This window comes from Poecilia formosa, unplaced genomic scaffold, assembly GCF_000485575.1.
Source record: "Poecilia formosa unplaced genomic scaffold, Poecilia_formosa-5.1.2 Scaffold205, whole genome shotgun sequence".
Lineage (NCBI taxonomy): Eukaryota > Metazoa > Chordata > Actinopteri > Cyprinodontiformes > Poeciliidae > Poecilia > Poecilia formosa.
Genome location: NW_006800144.1, coordinates 910,853 through 937,492, shown reverse-complemented (window position 1 = coordinate 937,492; position 26,640 = coordinate 910,853). Strand labels below are relative to the sequence as shown.

The 26,640-nt window shown below is 39.0% G+C and overlaps 1 protein-coding gene and 1 long non-coding RNA gene across 5 annotated transcripts in view; both read left to right on the top strand.

Annotated features, from left to right (window-relative positions):
- prkcaa (protein kinase C, alpha, a) overlaps positions 1 to 21,435 on the top strand; it is a 132,473-nt gene extending 111,038 nt beyond the window's left edge. For 2 of the 4 annotated variants that reach the window (XM_016679225.1, XM_016679223.1), the window contains 5 exons: positions 5,967 to 6,049; positions 6,755 to 6,862; positions 12,353 to 12,493; positions 15,165 to 15,185; positions 20,036 to 21,435. In XM_016679225.1, the coding sequence (XP_016534711.1) occupies positions 5,967 to 6,049; positions 6,755 to 6,862; positions 12,353 to 12,493; positions 15,165 to 15,185; positions 20,036 to 20,200 (518 nt within the window). In that variant the 3' untranslated portion in view covers positions 20,201 to 21,435. The remainder of the gene's footprint in view (positions 1 to 5,966; positions 6,050 to 6,754; positions 6,863 to 12,352; positions 12,494 to 15,164; positions 15,186 to 20,035) is intronic. The other 2 variants (XM_016679224.1, XM_007567221.2) reach the window with 1 other exon arrangement.
- Positions 21,436 to 21,973: 538 nt separating this feature from the next.
- Positions 21,974 to 25,546, top strand: LOC107838050 (uncharacterized). The gene is made up of 2 exons (XR_001664110.1): positions 21,974 to 23,118; positions 23,173 to 25,546. It is a non-coding gene; the product is annotated as an uncharacterized LOC107838050 (long non-coding RNA).
- The last annotated feature ends 1,094 nt before the right edge of the window (positions 25,547 to 26,640 follow it).

The following is a 26,640-nucleotide window of genomic DNA, read 5'->3' as shown; positions in this document are numbered from 1 at the left end:
GTCTTCAGAGCATTCGGCTGATTTTGTTGTCAGCTGTCATGTCAGACAGAAGGTCGGTGGATTTCCTATGGGAAAACAAAGAAGCGAGCTCAAGGATCTCGGAGGTTTCACGCTCACGGTGTGGTCTTTGACTCTCTGGCTAATTAAAAACACGAAACGAGATAAAAGAGAGGCTCTTTTCCAAATACGTCCCATCTAAAGCTCTGAAGGCAGCCGAGGATTTGAACTCAACAAAACATAAATAAGACTGGTTTTCACCTTTTCACCTGCAATTCTTTGAAATTACAGTTTCATGTAATAATTAAAGTTGAACATCTTTTTCTTAGCTGGTAACAAAACCTCCAGAGTAGAATTTGGAAAGCTCTGAATGTGAATGCCTCCAAAAAAGTCTTTTTTTTTTTTTTTAGAGCTTTTGAGAAACCAAATCACACTCTCAATCTTTCAGCCAAAAACATTTTGAGCTGCCGTGCAGAAAAGCGCGGATATTCCAATGTATTCCCAAACCAGTTTTGTGAGTAATTTCGCTTGGCGCTTGACTGAAGTCCGAGGAAAATGAGGGGATAAATAGTGCACGACTCCAGCCAATCTGTCCGATAGAAATCACAAGAAGAGATGAGCTCAGTGGGAATCCACTTTACCGGTTATTAATTATTTACCTTTCGTATTCCCCTCCTGTCCCTCTGAAGTTTTTTAACTCAGTCCTGTTGGGCCTTCACAGCGCTGCTGACATTTAGTCTGTTTTCCATCATAAATTTAGAGTATAAGAGTAAAGGAAGTTGAAGCAAATTTCAATCACTCAGAGGAATAATGTAAATAAAACATAAAGATGTAACGGTATAAAAAATAGATACGTTTCTCATATGCGGTTTAATTATTAACACCATTTTCTCAAATGAAGCCGTACAAACTGAACCTACTGTTGAACTCTGTTGTATTTCATTTAAATTTAATTTGGTTTTTAACGTTTTTATTCATGCGCACAAAACGCTGGCGGCATTATTAGCTGTTGTCCAGTCCAGCAGCGACTGGACACCCAGTTGGACATGAGCAGCGCATCGACCTGCGTCCAGCGTCGGGCTGAGAGGGGGGGAAGGACGGCCATTCTTCACAGACGGCTGTCCTTCACAATGAATTTCACAAATCAAATTCTGTCGTTGAGAATGAGCAGAGACAAGACATTAAATATTAACCTGTTTACCGCGCGGTACAGGAATTAACGGTGACAAAAAGAGATGCCTGAGACGACTCAGCGCGCTTTGCTCGCCTTTTATTCAGTTTCCCTTCTTAAAGATCCTCCAGTTGCTCCCTGCTGTGTCCCAGCTCATCACGCCCTTCGGCCAGAAGCAGCTATCACCTGTCTGAGTAAAAGTCAGGCTGGCTGCTTCGGACGGCGGCTCACCTTCAGCGTACCAGTTACAGCTCCTTTGCTTCAGCCAGACAGGATTAAGCTGCACTCGTCTTTGTGGTATTTGAAGTTGTGAAAGGATTTTAAACGGAGGATTGTGGAGTTTTGTCAAACATTTGAGAGCTTACAAAAGGAGTTTATATGTTTTTATGAATGTGCAATTCTTCTCAGAAAAAAAAAAATCTAATTTTCAGCAACAGTCTGGGCTTTCTCCCTTTGACTTGGATTATCTCCAGTCAATTTGTTTTTTACTTGGCAAAATCGGTGAATAGAAGAAAAAGTTGTGAACGGCAGCTTTGATTTTCTGCGCTGTTTTAGAATCTCAGGCTGCCTGTAGTTTTAATAATAAAATCTGACGCGAGTAATTGCTGTCAGAAAGACAAAAACCCTGAACATAAAGCCAGAACTACACCAGACAATCCTTCTGTCCGTAATCACGGAAATTCACACGAAATCAAAATATTCCCACATTTTTAAAGCCAAGGCATCATTGTTTGGGGATTTATTTTATTTATTTTTTTTTTTGCAGACTTAAACAAAAATATTTGGGTTGATTTGGGGTTTTGTGTTGCTACTTTAGAAACCCAAAGTAGCAAGTGGGAGTTAGCATTCACAGGTATCTCTTACTTCTACTCCACTGCTGCTTTAGCCCAACGTGATGTCAAGTTGTTGTCTGTGATCGATGTGATGAGAAATAAAAAAGTCACATTTACCGTCATGCATCAGCTCAAATGACAGAGCAAGGCGGTGAAACTCTGCTCTCCATGAGAGAGGGGGAACATTACTGCAAAATCCTCTCAAAATCTGTGGTTTGGATTACAAAGAAAAAATAAAAAAAATCACAAAAACATTCACAAAACCCCAGAGGGTCTCCATAGAAATGTTTTAGATCAAAACCCATTCATAAGAATGGTGCTGTCAAAGTCCGGCTCTAAATTCCACTGAAAACAATGTGTGTTCGCAAACTTCACAATTATTCAATACTTTGTGTTGGTTTACCACATAAAATCCCAACAAGGTGCATTAAAGGTTGTTGTAACATGAACGTATGCGAAAATGTAAACACCAGGAGATATACTGACTCGTGTCCACAATGGGAGGCACTGAGAGAAGATTTAACCTGATGGAAAACCACAAGACAAATCAAGCCGCTTGTGATGAAACCGAATCTTTGCTCTCTGATACTTCCACGTGGTCTCGTATTAAAAGTAACATGTCGGTACAGGAGCATGTGGATCTGTCTGCTACAGGCCCAGCTGTCTCCCATCAGCCCTCAGGAGAGCATCAGCGCCGGAGGAGCGTTTCCCCCACCTGCATTTATTTGTGTGCCTGTTCTGTGTTCCCGCGGGGAAAGGCAGTGGTTAGGTGAAGGTTGTGATTCCCAGAGTAGATCTGCTTCCACACAACTCTCTTTCTATCCACATGTATATGTTGTGTGTGACTTTATGTGGGTTTTTTTTTTTTCCCATCTCTGCTGCCGGTTTTGGCTAAATGTTGTGCTGTAAGCGTTAAATGAGTTCCTGAGGGCGGGTTCGCGTACAGCAGAGGTCATCGGTCCTGACTCCGAACAGGACCTGAGGAGATGCATGGCGCTTGTATCACAGTGGATTTTGTGTGTGTGTGCGTGGGTGTGTGTGGGTGGGTGTGTGTGGGCGCAGCAACATCTCATGTTTTAAAGTGACCAGCAAAAGCATTTGTATCTCTTGTACTGTTTCACATGATGTCAGATTACATCCTCAAACCTTCATGTATCTTATTAGCACTTTGAGTTAGGCCAATAGAAAGTACAGGATAACTGTTAAATGTACAACCAGTTGTACATCTACAGAGACCGTCCTGTTTGGAGAGTAGCTGGACTTCTGTCAGATTGAAAGGGGAACGACTCTAAAGGACAGTGTTCAAGTCTTGTTACAGATAATTGGGTTTAGGTGTGGACTTTGACTGGGCCGATGAAATCAACTGCGACCGGCTTCAGGAGGAAGGCATTCCCGTAGCATGTTGCTAACAGACTTGATTGGGAATCGATTGTTCAGATGAGCTCCTCAGGACATGTAAAGGGTTTCACATTAAAATAAAACATTTCATTTTGGTTTCATTTGACCAAAGCGCCTTGAACTGCATGTTCCTCCTGCACTGTCTTGTGACAAACTGCGAGTGGGATTTTTTATGGCCTTTTTTTTTTACAGCAATGGTTCATTCTTGTTACTCATGAAGGCCACAGTTTTGAAATGCAAGACTGATGAAGTCAGTTGTGTCTCCAATTTTTCTCACCTGAGTTGTGGACACATGCAGCTCCTCCAAAGCTACGTCTTTAATTAATGTTTCTTTACTCCTAAATCGTCACCATCAAAACACTTCATTGTAAATCGATAGCTCCACCGTCATCATGACAGTTAACGAGTTAAAAGACTTTGACTGGGTAGGTTTGGAAGTTGTGCCATCTTCTTTATCCATTTTCAGAAGCTGGTTTGAACACTGCTATGTGGGATTTTGGGCAATAATCTAAAGTTGTTGTGAACTTTTCCACAACTTAATCTCAGATTAAATAGGAAAACACCCTCCCCAGCTCTCACAGACGTTCCACACTGGCATATTTTTCTTAAACTTTTTAAGCCTGAGCAGCAAAAGTGTTGCTGAAATCCTAATTAGAAATATTTAAAACATCAACTACTTTATGTTGACCGATCGCATAAAATCCTGATAAAAAATTGCACTGATGTTTTTGCGGGTGCAACGCACCAACGTGGGAATAGATTGAAAGGGTGTGAATATTTTTGGAGGGATTTGTTGATCCACAAGGTTGCATTCACTGTCCACGTCTCATGGATGCTGCCGATTTTTTCTTTTTTCTTTTTATTTTCATGATGTGTAAACAGTTGGGAAGTGCAAATACATTATGTGTGTCCTCAGAGTGTGGTGAATGAAGTTCACCGGATGAGAGCAGTAACCTTAGCGAGTGTCAGAGCGACGCGCAGGAGCTCCGTCTGTCAACGCAGAGCATGTCTGCAGGGAGAGCAGCTTCCTGGGATCCAGGAGCGTTTTGTCCTCTGCAGCGCCGGCTATGCCTCCTTCACATCAAACATCAGATAAAGTCAAGCTGTGAAAAATGATCAGCTGGCGAAAGAATTGAATAACTCCCACATGTAGGGTTGCCACCCATCCCTTAAAATACGGAATCGTCTCGTATTTGGCTGTTAACTGTTGCGTCCCGTTTTGAACCGAAATGGGAGGCGAGTTGTTCCGTTTTTCTATAAATGTCTGATAGACACGCCTATCACACACATATCAGCACTAAGTGTAACAATAATGACCAAAATAAAACAGGAAATATTAAGGTCAGCTAAATTGTCGTGGTGTGAGCTAAAGGACCCCCAGAACGCTACGGACCGACGCGCTTGTGGTTGCCTAGAGACGGACACTATGCAGTCCAATGGAAGGAGGAAATGTAGAGATGTCAGAGCTTTAAATCTGTTTTATTTTTCTGTTTAAAGACTAACTGATCTATTTGTTTAATTTCTTACATCATCAGATTATTTCACATAACATTTCATATTATAAATGAAATATTCCACCGGTGGAACTAGTAGTTGTTTTAATCAATATTAAGGAATTATTGACTTAAACAAGCTTCTATATCTTGCTCAAAAGTTGCTTATTAATCAGTTTTGTCTTATTTTAAGTGTACTAAGATATTTTCACTAGAAACTGGACAAAAAAAAATACTTGGTAAAATTTTGCCTTCAAATGATACAAATTCAACTTTACTGATCCCAAAGGGAAATTAAATGTTGTTATAACTCATATAGATTTGATTAATGATAAAATTACCCAAACCATGAATTTCAGTAATTAAATTCAAACTAATCAAACTCAATTTTGTAGAAAATAATCCTAAATAATAACTAATTAAAATGGATTTTAAACACAGAAATAGTCTAATCATGGTAAGGCTGAACAATATTACAATATCATGAAATAAGCGTCTTTATCAGTCTGTATCAATACTTTTTTACTAGTTTTCCGTCATAGTTTTCTTATATTACAATTTTTTCTGTATTTTGATGTACTTTCAGATGGTGGTAAAATGAATGGCTTAATTAAACTAAATCATAAAGTATTTGATAGTTGCAGGTCTAATGTGACACATTTATCCTGCTTTCTAAAGCAGCACACTGGCAAATGTCTCTACTGCCTTTGATTATTCGCTTTCTTATGCTCAAAAAGCTGTTTTCCATTGTCATAAAGCATAAATAAAAACATCTAATAGCACAAAATGTGTATTTTTCCAAATTAAAACTTCAGCATTTATTATATTCTTTCAGCCACTAGCACTGACAGATTTTCTAATCTCTCAAGCCTAAAAGGATTAAAATCCCACTCTGAATATTAAGCAGCTCCGCTGGGATCCTGTCTGAATTAAAATGTTCGCAGGAGATTGTCACCGTCGTGAAAACCTGTACCCACTCTCACGTTCTCGTCACTCGGAGGGAAACGTGACGTTGCTCTGCCTGTTTGAGCTGAAGCTGAAATTTGTCTCTTTTTATCTCTCTCTCTCCTCACCAGATCATTTCGTATCAGCCGTACGGACGCTCCGTAGACTGGTGGGCATATGGAGTTCTGCTTTACGAAATGCTGGCAGGACAGGTGAGTGCTTCACACCAGTAAACAAACTAAAAAAAAAATAAAAAAAAATATATATAAATAAATATATATATATATACACTTTATGTACATCATCAATCTAAACTCATAACTTTGTGTCACCACGACCTTAAAGCTTTTCAAGTTTTACAAACTAAACGTGAAATAACACAAAATCACTCATATACCTCCTGTTCTGTCAAAGCGGCGCTAAAGGAATATCCAGTAGATCGATGATATTAAAGGAAAAAAGCAGGAGGACATATATATTCATGCAGACAGGCTACCTCCAGTCGATGAGGGCCGCTGGTGTGGAAATGACGAATAATTCATTTTATAGACTGTCAGAGCAGCCATATTGTGGTAACTGATGATAACGAGCCAGTGAGCGGGGGAGGGGGGGAGCTGGGTCATCCACTTCACTGACCTCACAAGGTCTTCCTGTGAAACATGATCTAATGTTTCACAGCCACTGTTTCTGGCTGTTTTTCCTCTTTTCTTCAGGTGAAAACACCTTTTAAATGTCGCTTCCTGTGTATTGTTAGCGGAAACGGTCAATGCAGAGGGAATAAAGTGTGAAAGCCTCGCTGCGTCTGCAGCCGTTAATTCGGTTCGAAACGGAGGCGATCCGTGATGAGGCTTTGCCGACTGAACGTATTTGTAAACTTTGTGATGACGGATGAAACCCTGGTGTCCCTCCACCCACAGCCTCCGTTTGATGGTGAGGACGAAGACGAGCTGTTCCAGTCCATCATGGAGCACAACGTCTCCTACCCAAAGTCCATGTCCAAAGAAGCCGTCTCCATCTGCAAAGGGGTGAGCGGATGAGGAATTACTTTCCTTGTTTTGTTTTATTGTAACTGTGAAAACTGGATTATGTGAGCTTTTTTTTTTTTTTTCATCTAGCTTAAAATAAAATATGCATTTGAATTTGTATTTTTTTAGTCGTGTTTTAAGTTTATTTATTAAAGCCTGATTAAGTTGGAGGATTACTCGAACTTAATGACCGTTTTCTTTTTTATTTTCTCGCTAATGACTGTGCTTTTAAAAAAGAGAAAAACTTTAGTAATTTTTATCTTTTACTTACTATTTTGTAAATAAATATGGTTGTATTTTAAAATTTTTCTTTGCAATAATAATAACATTCGCATTCAGTTGGGGGGTTTTCCGCTGCAACGTTTGGGCCAGTATGTCCATTGGTAACCGTCGGTAACGCTAACGTTGATATTCGTTTAATGCTTTTTAAAAAAATTTAAAAGACAATTTCGTATTTGCAGTGTTTTCATTAAACAACAAATCAACAAATGCAACTAAAACACACATGAAACAACTCGTTCTAAATCACGCGCTAAATCATGGTGGTGCAATAGATTCATATTTCAATTTTTTTTTAAAACATGCCTTTTTTTAATTAATATGTTTCCATTTAGCAAATATGCGAAATTTTATGGTTAATAGTAATGATACAAATTTTAAAAGGAAGTTGTTTTAACTTCAGTTGTAAATTACAGTGGTGTTTTCATCATCACTATTAGCCATTAGCTGGGAATCCAGCTACTGAGAATGTTTTAGAGGGCATTTATTTGTGCATGTTCATGCATATGTCTGCTTTCCTCCTCTAAAAATATGCTCTTCAATTTTTTCAATTTTTTTTTTTATTGTGGCTTTTACAACATTAACTAATGTTATAAGAGCTTCTAACATTAGCGCTTATAACTTGAGATTCTCTTATAAGGTGATAAACTTAAAAATGAAAATATATGTCCACATAGCACAGCCAGATCAATTTGGATTTACAGATGTTGGGATGCTGCACAATTTATTTAACAATTTAATTGTTTTACAGCTAGATTCAAACGTGAGCTAAGATTTGATGGTGTTCTTTTGTTTTTGTCTTTTGCATAATGATGCTCAAAATCCCAACCTCAGAATGTCAGTAAGGTGGTGTGAGGAAGATGAGAAATGTCCTAAACAGATTTCTCACAGTATGATATCAATATCAGCAGAAGGTGAGGATCGGGCTTTGACAGCGCCACTTTCGGCGTTTCTCCTGCAGAAATGAGACTATTGATAAACCAAACGATGTCAAAAATATTCCCAACCGACACAGAGGAAAAAAGAAAACGACTTGTGTGTTAGAAGAATTTAATATAAAAGCCATAGTTTTGTTTGTATCCTGAGGCCCTGCAACGTTGGTGAACTGTGCACTAATGTGCTTTGTCTTACTGTCCCTTCCTCTCCACTGAATTGTTTTTGTCCTCTTTTTCCTTCAGTTTGCGTTTTGCTGAGAAATGTATCTGCGTCCTGCAGCCCGACACTCTGCTGCTTTAACCCTGTTTATATTCTCACACTGTGGAGATTTACTTCCCTTATACGAGCAAAAGTTTTCAAACAATTTCAGTCAAATGTTCATCAATATATGTGTTTCTTGAATTCCTGAGCAGCGCTGTCACGGATTAACACACAATTCTAACCAGAATCTAAAGAAAAGAAGTTTGAAGATTGTAAAGTGATTACGAGAAGGAAGAATTAGAGAAGATGAAGAGAGACGGAGGGACAGTTTTAGGAAGCAAAGTGATGTTGAAGATCTGCTGGAATATTGGAAACGTGTAATACGCCGCTATTATTGGCACCCCTGATGTGTAAAGGCCATAAAATAAATTAGCTTTTCTATTTTGGTGCCATAAAGACACTTTAAAATTTCAACCTTTAATTTGAGAACATTTACTGTAAAACACAGTGGAAACATATATTTTTTTGTGATTAGTGAGATAATTAGCAGTACAGCTAACAACTCTATTAAAGTTAAAATAAATGAAGCATTTTTCTAATTTAAGTGGTGATGAACTTTTGATCAGTAATCCATCACTTCCCGTTTCCCGGTGACATGTTGTTGCGTCAGGGCTTTTTGATTATTTACATTTAGTTGAGTTTTGTTAGTTGTTCTTTTACTTTATCCCATGTTTCCCTGTGGTTTTTTTTCTCATAAAGCCTTTTTCTGCCTCAGTCACATTGTTGCCTATTTGCCTTTTCTTTTGATGTTGTAGAAAGACACGATGACGGGGAAGATAACACTCCTGCATCACCTTGCAGCACATTCAACACTGCAGCATACACACTTTCATCACCACATAACCAAGCCTGCCACTGATTTCTTTCAGACTAGTCAGAGAAGAAAAAGCCCTGCAGCGCTCACACGCCACGCGAATCAGATTTATTGTACCACTGCTGCACAAAGAACACAGCGGATACTTAAATACGGCTCCGATAAATGAATAACATCACTTTATTTCACTGCATAGACACTGAATTTAAGATTATCGGTGCTGGACACAGTGAACGCTGCGAACTTCACACCTTTGATCCCAATAGACGTGCACTATTCAGAACTGGAAGAGCATGAAAAATTACATTTACGGTTGGAAGATATGAAAGTTTCACACAATATTTCTAATCAGGAGTTTAATCTCAAAGCTCTTGTTCTGGTCAAACACTGATTACCAAATACAGTTATTTAAAAAGGATAATAATAATAATAATAATAATAATAATAATAATGAAACATGTTTTAAAAAGCTTTGCTCTTCTTATCCCCCACAAAAAGATCTCATCTTACTCTCTAATTTTTTTTGTATAAGTATTTATTCTCGCCTCGTTGCCCATCCTGTCTGCTACTTTTAAAGCTCTCAGTAGGAACTGGATGGAGCTGCAAAGTTTCATCAAAGCTGCAGCACGTGTGACTAAAATGATCAGCTAATTTGGTCCTGATGTGTTGAAGTCAGGCCGTTATCACCAGTGGGAGAAGTCTGATTAAAATGTCCACACTTTATTTATTTATTTATTTAAAATAGTCTGTGGTGGTGATTGTACGTCACACTTTGACATGAGGCTTCCAGACCAATCGGAGTCGCTGAGCTTCAAGAGTTTCTCAAAGTGTGAGGCGTTTCGTCCTGTTGGCGGGTTTGGCAGCAGGGTTATGTCTTTCACTGACTGGCAGCCTGTGGGCAGACCTGAACCCACAAACTACCTTTGTTTCTCCCTTGTATCAACAAAAAATGTTCAAAAATAAAAAGTTATAGGAACAACGTTCAATCACCAATCGAGAAACCGGAAGCAAACATTACATTTTGTTGAGAGTCATCATCAAAACACATCAAATATGTTGGTCAGTATTCCATTTATTATGGCTTTTCAGTTTTCTGGAAGTGTGTTAATGATGATGATGGTCATCAATGACAGGAGTTAAATGCCTTTGAATAGGGGTGCACCGATTTATCACACAGCTGATTTATCGGTGCCGATTTCCTTAATTTTGGGGGATCGGTCATCATCCGATTTTTACATGTGGAGCTGATCTTATCCAGCGATCTTATCTGCCTCGGCAAAGGTTTAAAAATCAGCCACTGACCTCTTCTGCTGTCCGTGACAGAGGTTTGACTGATGGATCTACCCACCAGGTCATGTCTGCTGTCAACAATAGTGACCCCAATAGTTACCAACTCAGCAACTTTCTCGCTATATTTAGTAACATTTCAGACAAAAAATTTATATATATATCTGCAAAAATCTGAATCGGCAGGTCAGGCTTTTTAAAAGATCGATAATTGGCCAACAGCCAGAAAACTGCAATTGGCGCACCCCTGCATTTGTACGTAAGTTATTATGTGTGTTAACATGTTTTTCTGTTCTGCAGTTTTAAAAACCCTTACTATTGATATAACACAGAATTGGCCTCCAAAGGTAGAACTCGTCGAGGATTATTCATAGCAAATGGCAAAGAAACCACACAAACGTATAGCAGGATATTTGATGAGTTTTCTTAGCAGAAGTTGTATTGTTTGTTTGAGCTGGTCCATTAATCGTAGTTCGTAACCTTTTCTGTAGGATTGAAGTGGTAGCCATGTTTCTTCGGGGTGCTGAGTAACCCCAGCTCAGCGGCCTGGTTAATGGTTAAACTGGTTATTAGTGAAACATCCCACTAATAATAACTCACTGTATTTGTTCTGCCTTTGGTAATCCTGAAACCAACAGGCTCTGCATCAATCCTTCCCGTCCCTTCTCTGTTTCATCTGAACAAAGTGTTGCTGCGGTAAATTAATGTTTACTTTAGATTTATTAATCATAAATATCTCATTTTAAGCCCGTGTTGCTTTGTCACATTGTGAAACTTTGGATATCTCTTCAAGCTAAATGTGCTTTCTTTTGAAAGTTATCAAAACAGTAGGGCATTATTTCTAACTCGGTTAGGTAAAGTCACATCAACATCAATTTTGCACAGCTTTCCATGTTCTGGGCCGGCATATGTGTCTTGTTTTACTTTCTAGACTGGGTGAAAATTGTCAGGGTGAGTTGAAGAGACGGCGTTTCTCTAAAGGCAGAGCAGGCGGAGGGAAAACGAGGGGAAAGCCATTATGTCACACATTGTAGGCCCATCTGTCAGCTGTCATCCGCTGACCTAGAAACGCAGCGAAATCGAATGTCGAGAGATGCGAAAGAACGGAGAGGTGATCACTTCTTACTGAGATACATTCAAACAAAAAGATCCAAAGCCACTAGTTCTCTTTTTTTTTTTTGTAGATGTTGCTGCCATTAATCGTTTATTTAGCTTTCACATAAAGTGATGCCAATGTGAGCCTCTAGTTTCAAAACCAGAAACGTTTATCTGCTACAAAGGGACATTTTTAACCATATTTAGGGATATAAATTGAGCCACTTTATTGTATTTTATTGCATCTTTGGATAGGAAAGCAATTTTGTATCAGCACGCACATCCCAACCATCTCAATCTGCACTTTTCTAATTTATGCTTTCTGTTTTTCCTGATGAAATCTGGGGACTAAGACTTGAACCTTTAAGGTGAAAATAAAAGAGTTACATTTATATGATTGTTAAAACCCATTTTTCTGCTAGAAAACTGGCTACGAGGAATTTAGAGTTACTTTTTTCTTTCTTAGGCAGCATTCAGTTTCTGTACGCCAAAAAATTTGGAGGAAACTTCCAGAAAACTGCAAAAATGCCGAAACACTGAGCTAAAAACTCAGCTGTTTAGAGTTGCTTTTTGATTCCTAGTAACTGGAAAATGGATCAACATATATTGATGTGTACTGGCTCGATGATTCTGATTGGTTATTGTATTCTGCAAAATACTTTGAATGGCCTTGCTGCTGAAATGTTTTATACGAATAAACTAGACTTGACATTCAGACAGCGTCTCATTTTTGATCCAAAATCTGAGCTGAAGTGCTGCAGCTCATGTTACAGAGGAATGTTTTGTCGTCTCATATATTTATCTCCTCACTCGAACAGCTGATGAACAAACAACCAGCAAAGCGTTTGGGCTGCGGCGCCGAAGGAGAGCGGGACATCAGAGAACACGCCTTCTTCAGACGGATCGACTGGGAGCGCCTGGAGAACAGAGAGATACAGCCGCCCTTCAAGCCCAAAGTGGTAAGTCGACACATCCAGGCTGCAGAAAGCCACAGGTTTTCCTAACACCTTTCGGCAGTAGATTAAGTTAAGTCCTAATGCTTCTCCTTACGAGGATTATTTCTATGGTTCAGGTTTATGCACGATAAAAGGTGCAGGGAAAAAAAAGGTGTTTGTTTTCCTCCTGCTAAGACTTTCACTGCTCATCCATCCTGTCTGCAAAATAATCATTTTAGTGGAAGTAAATCTTTCTTCTTTTTTTGACCTGAAGTAGAAAATTCATCGTCATCATCAGAAAAGAAAAGTATCAACATAAACCTAAATCAAATAACTTTGTCATCCAAAGAAACTCTAGATATTTTTCTACAAAAGTTTAATTGAACCAGATTGGACACACAAATTTGTTGGCACCTCCGATTAACAACAGGGCTGAATCTAACGAGTATTTTAGTAATCGATTATTCTGATGATTAAATGATATTACAGGGTTTTTATCTGACTAATCAGATAAAAAAAACAACTTGGACATTCTACATATTTCTTATCCACTTTTTTATATATAATATTAATATTAGATGTACATAAAAAAATACACATAACCAAATAATTCAATTTCTTTTTTAAAGAAGAAAATACTCATTGTATTGCCTAAAATGCAATAACAGCATTTCTTTGGTGAATTTTGGCTAAAATATATTTACAGACCACATTTTTTTATTGTTGTTGTTCATCTGAAATGCAAAATATGTAATTATTTTTGTACAGTTTTGGCTCTGAATATGTTGGTTTTTTTCAGCAAATGGCCTTCTTTCAGTCTGAATTCCCCAGTTAACGATTAATTGATTACTAAATTCGTTGACCATTCTTTCACTACGATTAATTGTTTCAGCCCGAAACAAGATGTTTAGAAAAACACTTAAAATACACATTTTATTGCTTTATCCATCATATTTAACAATGAATCATTTTCGCTCCAAACTCAGTCTCATTGTGTTGCCATGCATCTCAGACTCATCTGACTACGTGGTTTTAGTCAAAGTTTAGCAAATTCAACATGTTTATATTTGCAATGGTAGGGCAGAAATAAGCATTTTTAGTATGCCTCCCAAAAAATTCAAGTTGAGCCTATTCTGAAGTAATATAAATTAATAAGAAGGTTTTATACACTTCCTATAACAGTGGTGACAACAGTTGTTTGTACCACAATAAATGGTGGAATAAATTGTGACATTTCCTAAATATATTCATGTAATCTCTATGGAAAGAGGTTTTTTTGTATATGATTGCATCTGCAGCACTGAAACAAAAATGTCACATGATCATTTTAAAGCTTGGAAACAGCACAGACAGAAACAATACAGAACCTTCCTGGACGTCTGATTCAGCTGGAGTCACATTAGGATGCAGAATAACTAAATAAAACATTCAGATAAAAAAAAATCTGACTCTCCCAACATTTAACAACATATATGTAACATTTAGTTTCTTCTTTATACTTTTGCATTTTGATCATCAACAAATTCTGTAAATCTGAGGAAAGGACAATTTGTTCCTTTTACAAACTCATTTTATGTGATGCCACATTTCATTCAAGCTTTCTTACAAAGTTGAACATGTTTGTACGTCAAGTAGAGCTGTTTTTCTTTTTATCATAAGATTTGTGGCATTGAGGAAATTCAATCCACACAAACTAATCCTTATCTTTACATTAGTTGCTGTTCTCGTTCTGATTATTAGAGCTTAAAAAGTCTTATCTGAGTTTCCCAGAGCTTTTCGCTCAAACAATCACACACGACAGATATGCCTTATCTTTGTGCAGCACACAGTGGAGGCATTTCCCTTTGGGAATTTGAACGTTTTTATCCCAAAAAAGAATGAAGCTTTTATCTACCATCACCAAACCACGTACATTTGAAATTCTTGCACATGCTACATTTGCTAATAAAAACCAAACGTCAGAGATACAGTAAGAATCCCTGAATGGGTTTGGTCCCATAATGCTTTTTGTCCAACATTTCCTCAACAAACTAAAATATAGTTTGTTTCATTTCTGTAGCCTTCTTAAAAAAATGATGCCAACATGAACGTTGAAAAGCTTTGAGATGTACATCTTTCAATTAAATGAACTGATACAAGTTCTTCTTCTACTGATAAAAATTGGTTCTATGTGCTTATTGGTATGAACACCAACACAAAAATCATCAAATCACTGATGATTTTGAATAAAATTTAAGAAACAACCAAAATAGTCACTTTAATGATCATTTTTAAAAATGTTCCAAAAAAGAAATTGTAATAAGTGATCCACTGCTGATAATAAATCCTGAATCCAAACTTCACCCTTTAAATAATTTAGAATAGAATAGAATAGAATAGAATAGAATAGAATAGAATAGAATAGAATAGAAGTACTTTATTCATCCCAACAGGGAAATTACTGTGCAGTTGCAGCATACACATACACACAGATCAAATTACAATATGAAAAATAAAATAAAATATGACCCAAATTCATGAACATTGATCCAAGTAAAGACTCCCAGCTCCGTAGAGGAAACATGTACGCTGCATTTCCTTCAGGAAAAAACAAACACAGGAACCAAATACTTCTCTCAGCGTTGTTTACAGATGAGTGTGTGTCCGTGTGTGTTCATTTTAAAAACTTCACCTCTCCACTTCTTCAACCCTCAAGGGCCCCACCTCCTCCGATAAGGTGAATCCTGACTGAGTTTTTACCCATCTAGTGGATGCATTGTGAGCTTTGTGTGTGTATGTCGAAGAAAAATGTTTGTGTGTGTGTGTGTGAGTGAGTTGGCTGAAGGAAAAGACATTTTGTATAGATTTTAAAAAGTTCCGAAGGAGGTTTCTGCTGCTTCTGCATCAGTTTGTTGCTTGGGTGTGCTGTGTTGAGAATCGAATGCTAGTAGAGACTGGAGTGCTGGAGAGTGAGCGTATATATGCAGTGCCTTAAAAAAATATCCAAACATGTTGAACTTTTCCAAATTTCCAAATTCAAAACTACATTTATTTCTGCAGTTTTAATTTGCGCAACTTTGGGGGGGGACCCTGCAGCTGCGGAGTACTTCACGCCTCAGTGGGTGGAGTTACAGGAAAGTTTCACTCTGAGACGTGGTTTCAAAAAGTGCCTCTGATCACTGGAGACTCGTGAACAAGCGGCTGGATCGCAACAAAATTATGATTTCACTGAAAACTTGTTAAGCGCCCCTAAATTTGCACAGAAGAGGTCTCTCTTGGCTAATTGCCTGACTGCTGGAGGCGACTCACGCTGAACTTTACTATGTGGCTGTTGGGAGTAAATTGGGCTGATTGCACATGGACGACAAACCTTTTAGATTTTCGGTCATGAAAGTTTTGAAAACCTCTTATCTGGTTGGCTCTCAAGCAAAAATCCCCAAATAAACACAATGAAGTTTATGACTATGAATTGACAAAATATGGAAAAGTCGAGCGTTATGAAAGGCACTGTACTGGTTGGTTTAATGCATTTAAACACGCATGTTCACCGCACAAGCGCATGCTGGCATGGCTCTGGATGTACGCAGAAATACTTAGAGGGAAGAGAGATTTGGACAGAGAGCCAAAGGGTTGACTGATCCACCTCCTGTGCCATGTAACGGCGCATTATTCCCGAGTCCATTACCGATAACTGGCTACCATTAAGCATCACCCTCTCACCCTTCATCCATTCCTGCCTCTCTAATCCAAATCCTCCTCCTCCTCTTTCCTTTGCCTTCTTTCTTCATTTTTCTTTGCCTTTCAATCAATCACACTTCATTTGGTTGCAACAGCTGGGGAATTGCAGTGAAAAAGAAAGAAACTCTGCCTGAGCGGGAAAGTCAGGCCATCTGTATGTACAAGACCAGGACCTGAGACAACACAGAGGACGGTAGAACGACTGTCACGCAAACGGAGTCGGCACTGGTCCGTATTTATAGAAGCCGATGTCGGCACTTTGCGACCGTCTGCCGCAGGTGGGATTGTAGGTGAAAGAAAAACGGCAACATTGAGCTGTGTTGGTATTCAAAGTCTGGTTCATTTCCAGTACACCAACATAATTCACACTTGCTTGTGAACGTGGAGTCGTCTTTACGCTTTGAATAAAAGAGAAAATGGGGGAAAAAAGTGGGTCAGATATAGAGCTGCTGAATCATAATCCAAAAGAAACGCAAGAGTTGGTGCAGTTTCCAAGAAATATATTTGGATGACATACTTTGCCACACATCCACTGAGATAATATAATATAGTCCTGACTTGCTGTAGCTGAAAGAAAAATAGGTCAGTGAGACCCGACACATATGCAACTGCCTGCTTTTCACCTTAAAGGGACGGTATAATATAAAAGAAACTTTTTTCTTTAGCCTTACATCATGTGATAATTTTATTACCTCATCAAAAACAACATAAACAACAAAACAACTCATAAAATACCTGGAGTTTTGCTTTGATTCTTTCATGCATGTTTGCGAAACCCTTGACTCATAAAGTAAAATATCTTCCTAAACCAATAAAAATGTTTCCCTGCAAGAAGTTTTTACGTCATTAAAACTAATCTCTGTAATAAATGCAAACTTTGGTTAAACCTGAGGAACCTTTGCAGTTACACATTTTTATTACATTAGATTACATTACATTTACGGTACAGTAATTCAGTCTTGAATAACAACCCAAGAGTTTCAGCTACATTTAACTGAATTAGGTGATTAAGACTAAATATTTAATCATTTTCACTGTAAAACAGCTCCACATATCTGCTATTAGATGCAACTACTCTGCTGTTTATTGTATTAATTCAATTTTAAAAGAAAAAAATCTAAGGAAAGTTTTCATAATGCCAGCTTTAAACAGAGGGAGTAAAGACACAAGAGTCAAAGTGTGTGTTTCAACACAACCCTAATGGAGGCACAGACTTATTTATCTTCCTAAGTGGCTGTGTGTGTTCTTTTAATGTAGTTAAATGAAGGGACGTGTTTGTAAAGAGAGAGGGAGGCAGATTAAAGATGAGAGAAAGTAGGTCATAGAAACTCATGTAGGACGCTGTGTCATGATAGATGCTGACCAGAGTTCACCCACTGAGGCCTGACTGAATCACTGCCTAATGAGGCGTTCGCTTGCCTTCCTTTTGTTTTTCTTGGGGAAAAAATAAATGTAACAAGCATTTTTTTTTCTACTAGCAGCTTCTGCGACATGACTTCCATATTTCTGGCGCTTGGCGCTCCAAAATCGAGGGGAAAATCCCGTGCGATAATCTTGGGTCGTGTTCGGCGAAATAAAAGACAAGATATTGGGATAAACGAAGCGTGCTGCTGTCAGTTCTGCAGCTGAAGCTTCATCCCTCATATGCTTCGCGTACACTGCGACAGAGGCGGTGACGGCGGCGGCGTTGCCCCCCGCGGCGGCGGCCAGATGTCACAAGGGAACCAACCGCTCGGGGACACACAAAGGGACGTTTCGGTGCCGGAGATTGTCGTAGGAGGTCAAAATTTTTTTTTTTTAAAAAGTGTGCTGCCTCGCTTGAGCGATGACTGCTCCGTGATGGATAGAAGATGACAAGTGGACGGAGAGGCCCGGCAGTTGAAGGACGCTGGCGATTAGCCGCCAGGTGTGCGCGCGCGGCGCGGGGAGGGAGGACGCTGTTTGTTTGTGTGCGCGCGCACGTTGAGCCACATTTGATTTTCATCTGGCGGCGTCGATCCACTGCGACAGGGCGGCGCTCGCTCAGGGCGAATGTCACCTGACGGTGGCAGCGGACTTTGTCAAAGATAAAAAATAAATAAAACTCAAGCACAATCCTCTCGGACACATCTGCGCCCTCGAGTTTTCCTCTTCGGCTCCGTTGAATCGAGCTCGGTGTTGGCCGGCAAGTTCAGAAGTGGAAAAAGGAGTTAAAAAAAAAAAACAGAGCGGTCCGCACCTTTTCTAACAGGCACCTTAACGCGCCGATAACGAGACGCTGACAGACACTGAAACGCTGGAACTCAACGACTAAAACACACAGGGCAACAACGGGCCTCTTTGACCAAAATGGCAAAACTAAAACTTTAATCTCAAAGTGAAATCTGATCTCTACAAAATTAATCTCACTTAAAATAAAAATAAAAATGTGACATAAAATTAGTAATTGCACAATCATTCACCCCCTTCAAGTTTGTATTTATTAGATAAACCTTTGGATGCAATCAAGGCATAAAGTCAGTGTGGATAGGCCGATCTGAATGCCGCAACTTTACCCTATGGCATTGATGTCTGGGCTTTGACTGGGCCACTCCAGAACATCCAAGTTGTTGTCTTCAAACCATTTCCGTGTAGCTTTTAGCCGGATGCTTCTGGTCGCCGTCGTATCCACCAAACGCATCGTCTTCTCTGATGGCCGTAAAGCTTCACGTTGGTCTCCACAGACCAGAGAACTTTCTTCCACTCGACCACAGAGTTTCCAACATGCCTTTGTGTTGAGTCAAGCCTTGATGTGTTAATCTTATTTGTAAGTAATGAGAAGCACGCTTATGTAGGGCGTCAAAGTTTATGCAGTGGTGAGAGGCGCTTTAGGTTGCCATGCGCTCTTAATTTATTCTGCGGCGTGTGTGTGTGTGTGTGTGTGATGGAGCGCTGTGAAATGGCTTTATAGATATCAGCAGACAACTGCAGAGGAGTTGCTCCTAAGGGAAACTTAAATGCTAGTCGTGTTTGTAGTGCGTATTTGTGTGTTTGTGTGTGTGCTAAAATGTTTGCAACAATGTAGGTTAGCCCCATGAGTAGGAGAACTCTCTTTTCCTGCTTATTCTCTCTTGTACATTCCTCTGTTTTATTAAGCATCATTTCTACCAACAGACAACAACACATCTTCACGAACTGGGGTTACATAAGCATTTAATAATAAAACTAATAAAAAATAATGATAAATATTTCTAGCTAGAATGAAGGTTTAGCATCCAGCGGGAGCATAGCCAAATATATACACAGTCAGACCTACAACCAAGTGGTTTAGATCACAGCACATTGAAGGGTTTTAATGGCCCAGTCAAAGTCCGACCTAAATCCAGTGGAGATTCTAGGGGAAAAATAAAAAACAGAAACTGATGTTAAGAGATCGATTCCGAATAAGTTTGAACTATTTGGGGGAACAAATGAGCAAAATGTTCTCTTTAGACAAACCTGGCAGAGACATATTGAGTTTGGATTTGGATGTGAAGTTGCAGCAAACCGTGGCTCTGCAAAAAAAAAAAAAGAAAAAGAAAACCAGGGTTTATCTTCCTTCTACTTACACATAAAGGTGCTGTTCTGTTTTGTTTTGTTTTGTTTCGTGAGACAAAATATCTTAAAATTTGTATAGAAAATGTGGAAATGTTTTGGGAATACAAATCCTGTTTCAAGTTGCTGTAAATTTGTGGAAAAAAAAAACTACAGAGCTTCTCTGAATCAACAGTTTGTGCTATTCTGCAAAAGGTTCCCGTCTTTCTGTTTACCTCTGACACCTCCACATACCTGCCATCTAAACATCTCTCCTCTCTCCTTTGTGTGTCTGTTCTTTTATTTTTTTTCGTACAGTGTGGCAAAGGGGCGGAGAACTTCGACAAGTTCTTCACGCGTACCCAACCCCAGCTCACGCCGCCCGACGAGCTGGTGATAGCCAACATCGACCAGGCCGAGTTCGCAGGATTCTCCTTCATCAACCCTCAGTTCGTTCACCCGTCGATCGTCAACAGCGAATGAGGAGGAGGAGGAGGAGGAAGAGTAGGATGGTAGAGTCTCTGTCGAAGATCCCTGCTCACTGCCGCCTACCTAACCAACCGTCGACGAAATCCAACTAGAGCCTCGAGTCCCACAGTTGATCCCAATGTGTTGGTGTTCTTCCTAAGCAGGAGTCTAGGGCATGCACATTTACTTTGTACATCTTTTTTTTTTTTTCTTGCCAGTACAGAATATGAATTGAATAGACTAGATTGGTTTCGGTCACCATAAGACATCATTTTTTTTGTTAGTTTTTTTTTACTAATTATGAGCATGCACTGTAGGACGACGTGTCTCTGTAACCTGGGAGGCGTTCAAACAAGGAAGGGTGCCAGGCTTTATTAATCTATGCCAGTATATGATTTAGAAAACAAAATATGTTTACAAGCCTCAGTGGATTCAAATGGTGTCAATAGAGCCGCAGCGCCGCACAAAAGGAAGTCACACCGCTTGAATTTTTTCAGATTTCTTTCCGCAGCAACCACAAGCTTCGACGGATTTCGGCGAGTCCAAAGCAACCAGTCGGGATGAAAATATGTGATTTTAAAATAGTTTTTTTCTAATTTAAAAATCTGAAAACGCAGTTTGAAAAATTTTCAAATTCTCCGAAGGTTCTTAATGAGATTCTAGGTGCTATATTTCGCTTCATCCATCTTCCCATCGACTCCGACCAGCTTCCTTGTTCAGCTGAAGAGACGCATTCCCACAGCATGACGGTGTCACCGCCGTATTCTGCTGTGGAGACGGTGTGTTCAGGGTGCTAGTTTTCAGACACACGCAGCATTTTGTAATGAACATAGATCTATAGATCTCACCACACTCGGGTATCCTAAAAATAAAATAAAAAGTCTGTGTGAAATCCAGTGAAGTTTGTGGTTGTAACAGGAAAGATGTGCAAAATTTCTTGGGGTTAGTACATACTTTTGATAAGGCACTGTAGCTGGTGATTTTATTTTATTATTTTTTAGGTAATCAGAATACGCATATATCAGGCAGTTTAGATGCTATAGCCAAATATGAAGGATGGGTGGTGCAGGCGTTGAAACAGCACCTGGTTATTAAATGTGTCCTGTGTCATTTTTCTGGGTGTCTGCTTGTTTACTTTAAATGGTGACGGTGTGGGATTCAATTTCAGTTTCTTTCTTTCTTTTCTTTTTTTTTTTTTTGCCATCCCAAGCTCAACTGATATACATCTGTAGCAAATCAACTAAAAAAATGAATAACAACATTATGACATTTAGACACGGAAAGGGATGTTCCCCGTTTGTAAAACTCGACTTTAGGCACTGATGATGAAATGATGTGCGTAGCTACTGCCCCCTCATGAATCCCCTTGAGGATGAGATCAATTTGATTCAGCTTTAGTTTAGTTTAGTTTAGTTTAGTTTAGTTTAGTTTAGTTTAGTTTAGTTTAGTTTGCACAAATCTCTCATGAAACCTGAATAAGTTCAGTCATTTTTCAACACTAGTTACTGTTTAAATTCTCGTTCGCCATAAATATCTAAGCAGACGCAGTGAGGATATTTTCAAAGTTGTTTTCCAAACTTTGCTGTGACAAAAACTGAACATAATTGTTGAAAACTTGTTGCTTTTATGCTGTAACATATCAGTAGGTTTGCTTACTTTACCCCCATTTTTAGCTCAGACTAATGGATTAATCAAAGAAAGAATCGGTGTGTACCTTCTCTGTACATAGTTTTTAACCCTTTTAAAACTATGTAAAAGGGTTACATAGTTACATAGTCATAAAAAAAATGACTTGCATTTTTTTTATACCAACACATGCATACATTTCTGTTTGTTACCTGAGTCGGTAAAGCCAATATCTGTCTGTATGAGAGTTTGACGCCGATCGGCTGGATGAGTTTAACAGGTTGTGGCTAAAGAAATCTGTTGTACTTGTTTTGTTTTATTGCTTTTATTTGTCAAACTTTTTCTGTTTCTTAAGTACTTCTCAGAAATGTTGACTGCAGGTTTGCTTGGATTGGATGCATTTCCTAGTTGTTGAACGTCCTGGGTGTGCATGCGGTTTAACGAGCAACATTCTTGCATGGCATCTCAGTGCTGCATGCTGCAAGAGGAGAATTTCCAACTTTTAATCCGACACTCAAGCGCTCTCGTCCTTTTTGTCCCTTTGCCATTTTGTACTTTTGAAGTTTCTGTGTTTCACTACCAGACTTTTCCAAGAGCAAGGGGCCATCCGCCGTCTGATACCCGGAGTTTATCAAAACACTTCGCTACCAGGAGAAAAACTGGTGCCTTGTGCGTGCGAGGACTAAGGCAAACGTAGAGGACTACGGAAAATGATACAAGTTTTACGTGTGTGGGGTCGGTTGGACCCCATTTCTACATACAAGGGTTAATGTTTAAATACATGAGTGAGAAAGGTTTGTGTCTCAAAATAAAGTGGGAGTAAATTGGAAAAACATTACGACACGTTGCAAAACGGAGGTACTTATTGGCAAAGGGACAAGTCGTTTTAGACGCACTTATTTGAAATTCTTTAAATAAAAGTTTTATCCAAAGAAGTATTTTAAGACAGGTTTATAGATTTTTACTGTTGTTATAGGTGGAAGAAATGGTGATTTAAAATGTTTTTCTGTAATTCTTGAGTTGTTCCTAATTTGTTTCACATCTTCTGTGTCTGTATATTTTGATTTGTTTGGAGACCCTCTGTTGAGCGCATGCAGATCTGTCTTAAAAACACATATGTAGCCCATTAATCTGATTGATGTCGCACTGCGAAGGTGCGGAGCGGCAAATTTAGGGATTATTGAGAAGGTAAATCTGTTTAGCAGATCTCTGAGCAGGTAAGCGCCAAGTGAGAGTGACGTTTGGTTGCTCAGTTAGATTGGAAAGCGAAGTGAAAGCAAATGACTTTGCCAGAAATATTATGTAATGTTGATAGCTAGAGGCTGATCAGTAAGAAAAGTGTTGTTTCTTTTAGTGTTTAGATTTAATTAGGTGACACCAATATGGAAACTAATGGCAGAAATCATGTTGCTGGTTTTTGGTCCGGAGCTCCTTATAGTACAAATATATGGAAACACAACAAGCCTGACCAATTTTGTTGGCCTGGACATTTTTGCGATAAACAATAGTGTCATTTTGAGACCATTCTCAACAAATATAGTAATAATGACATAATAATGCCAGTCCATCCACTGAAAAATGACGGAAAAAAAACATTCAATTTCAATTCGACACTGGAACTGGAAAGCATTTTAAATATCCAAAAATAAAGCAAAACAAATGAAACTATAATAACTAAAATGGATTTTGGAGTTAAAAAAAATAACAGCCATTCAGCTTCAACAGGGAAAACAGGCACAAGAGGCAGACTAACTACTTCTTACTGGGTGTCAACTGTTTATTCTCAAAATGGCGGCTTTTCAACGACATTCAAGGGAAGCCTCTATATGACGATTGATGTCCAAATGGAAATGACCACACTCGTTTTAATTTATCATGTGAATAACTGATTTATTGCTTATGGTGACCGGCCTAACCACAATATGGCACCTGGTTGATTTGCGTTGGTGAATAGAACAACAAATCCAAAATATATGTGTAGCTGCGACTTAAAAAAAACTGATTATTCCCAGATGATGGAGGAGGGCTTTTTTGTTGTTTAAAGCAATTGCTGTTTACATTTTCATCAGTTTATTCCTCCGTTTTATGCTCAAAGGACACATCTGATACTTGGGAATGCAGCTGAGTACTTCTTGAGTTGCACACAGACGCATCAGGGCTTTCCAAATTCTGTCTAGAAATAATTTTTCCGCCCACCTGGCGCCCGCTCTAGCACGGCGCCCCTTTGTGTTGCACCCACTCACTGCTGATACTGATAAAAACATTTTTCTTACGCCTCCCTGCGTTCTACAACCCTTCTGCACGTGCCAAACATGGGAAAACAGCAGAACCCGACTACAGATGCAGACAGACAGGTGACGCTCTTTAGCAGCTTCTGACTTGACCACAAAACGTATCGCAGTGTGTCGCCATTGGTGCGTTTCAGTATGAGTAGCAGTGCCAGTCGGACGGTCGGGTCCTCGTCTATACAGCAGGAAGAGAATCAGCTTAAGTGTTTAATTTTAGCCTCTGCAGTCGGTTACAGTGAAAGAAGATCAAATATTCATTGTACATACTGTCTGCCCTGTATGTGTCCTAGACTAGCTTCTTCCCTTTAACAAAATGTCTGAACGTCTCGTAGTTTAAGACATTCAGGGGCGTCACAATATCTAATCTTTCCTTGTGTGCCTTCCCCCCCGCTTGTAAAGATGCAACATGTTTAGCTTTCCCCCCCAAATTTTGTTTTTTATTCAATTCTACACCTATTTTTTCTTAAATAACGAAGATTAATTTACTTTTTTTAAGCTACTTTGCTCCACGCTTCTCTCATTGCTTATTCCTGTAAATGTGAATGTTTTTTTCCCCCTACACCTCATTTTCTGTAATTAACCTTTAGATTTTAAGAAAGGAAAAACTGGAGTAATTCTCGTACGTCTGCTCGCGTCCCCTTTACCGCCCTGCGACCGCCACGGAGTGAAAATCACCTGAGTCAGTAAACGCCTCAGCGACGTGAAATGACGGCGTATTTGACGGAGGAGTACGTGTGCGACGTGTTGAACGATGTTTTCTGATGGTGAGGTTTGTATCAGCCCCTGTGCCTTGTCACAACGATCCACTTCTTCTCCCTAATCTAGTCAAATCTATCACTTTTATCGTTGGTTTTCTTGACTTTTTTTTTCCACGAAATTCCAGATCAGGAAACTCTCGATTTCCCTCGAACGGCGGCAATTATCAGCATTCTTCTTCCTTTTCATTCTCATTTTACATTTAGACTGTCGTAACGTTTTAGAGCCGATTTAGAAAATTTTGACTTACCAGAAGTTACAGAGGAACATATGTTGTTTTATATTTGGGTGTATAACATTCGAATGAGGGTTTTCTTTCTTTTAGTCAGAAACTTCAAATAAACCCTTCCTGGCGAATGATGGGTACCGATTTTCTGAATCGGTAAAGTACAAGGATGCCTTATATCTGAACTTACAGAGCCACATTTCCGCCTACTTGTTCCGTGTTATTTTATAATCGCTGCATCCCTGTCCTTGTATATAAACAATTTACAGTAGGTATCGACAAAAGACTGTAAAAGAGAGCAAACATCTTGTATTTTGCAAATGGTGTACGTTTTATTTTTCTTCTTTTTTTCCATTGTTATAGCCTGAGACCTTTAACATAAGTCTGAGCTACTTAACCTTGTAACAGATTGTGTCATTTGTACCTAATGTATGATAATGCAAATAAACAAAAAGGCAAAATGAGGTCCAGACTGATGCTGCTGGTGTGTGTGTGTGTGTGTGTGTGTGTGTGTGTGTGTGTGTGTCTTTGTGTTAAGATTAAGACTCAGGTTTCATTGTAATCTAGATTACGTTTCTGAATTTTACGTCCATTCTTTCGTTTTGTTTGGCCCAACGGTGCTAACACAAACCCGTACGGTGGATTTTATTAGGCCGCAATGTAATAAACCCAAACAAAAATAATGCACAGTGGTGAGATAAGATGAGTTCAACTTTCCCAGTTTAGCACATCTAGAATTAAAATCTTTGCACATTTTTATTGCGAAAAAGCTCAGATTCGCTCGGATTGCATGGAGGTTCTCTGAACAGGAATTTCCCAGACAAATCACGGTTTTTCTGTTGGATGTTTATCTCTAGACTTTGACGGGCCGTTCTAACCGTTGCACACGTTTCAGCCTAAATCGTTGCATTGTATTTCTGGCTGAATGTTTTACGTTTTCTCCCAGGATTTCCCTGTTTTTCATTCATTCGTATCCTCACCAACAACTCTGCTGTGTCACACAATCACTCTGCCACCACCGTGTTCAGCGTTGGAGAATTTAATGTGCATTATTTCATAAAGTTTGACCAACAAGTCTTCCTTTTCACCAGACACAGACTGGCCTGGTCTCAGAGATCAACAGTCGGGTTTAGTCGAGAGGAAGCGTTTTCTCTCAGGATGAGTTTTTTCCCCATTAATTTAAGAGTCAGGCTAAAGTCAGAGTCTTGCAAATGGTTTCTATTGATCAGTGAAACTTTTTTGCTAATTTCTTCTAACCTTGATGTCTGCACCATTTTAGATGCTCCTTCGTCTTGTTAACGGAAAAAATGATCCTCAGGTTCAGCCTGGTAATTATGGTATGCGACAAATTAAGTAGTAATGAAAAGATTTTTTAAAGATTTTACACATTTTATGGTTTTGTGCCCTGAACGTCGACATTGAGCAGACTGATTAAATGTTAAAAACACAATTAAATACTTTTCCTATATCTATATAGTTTCTACTTAAACATAAGCCACACTTCCTACAGCTCGTGCTTTTACTCATTTTTCATATTTTAGAATAACGCAAAATTTAAT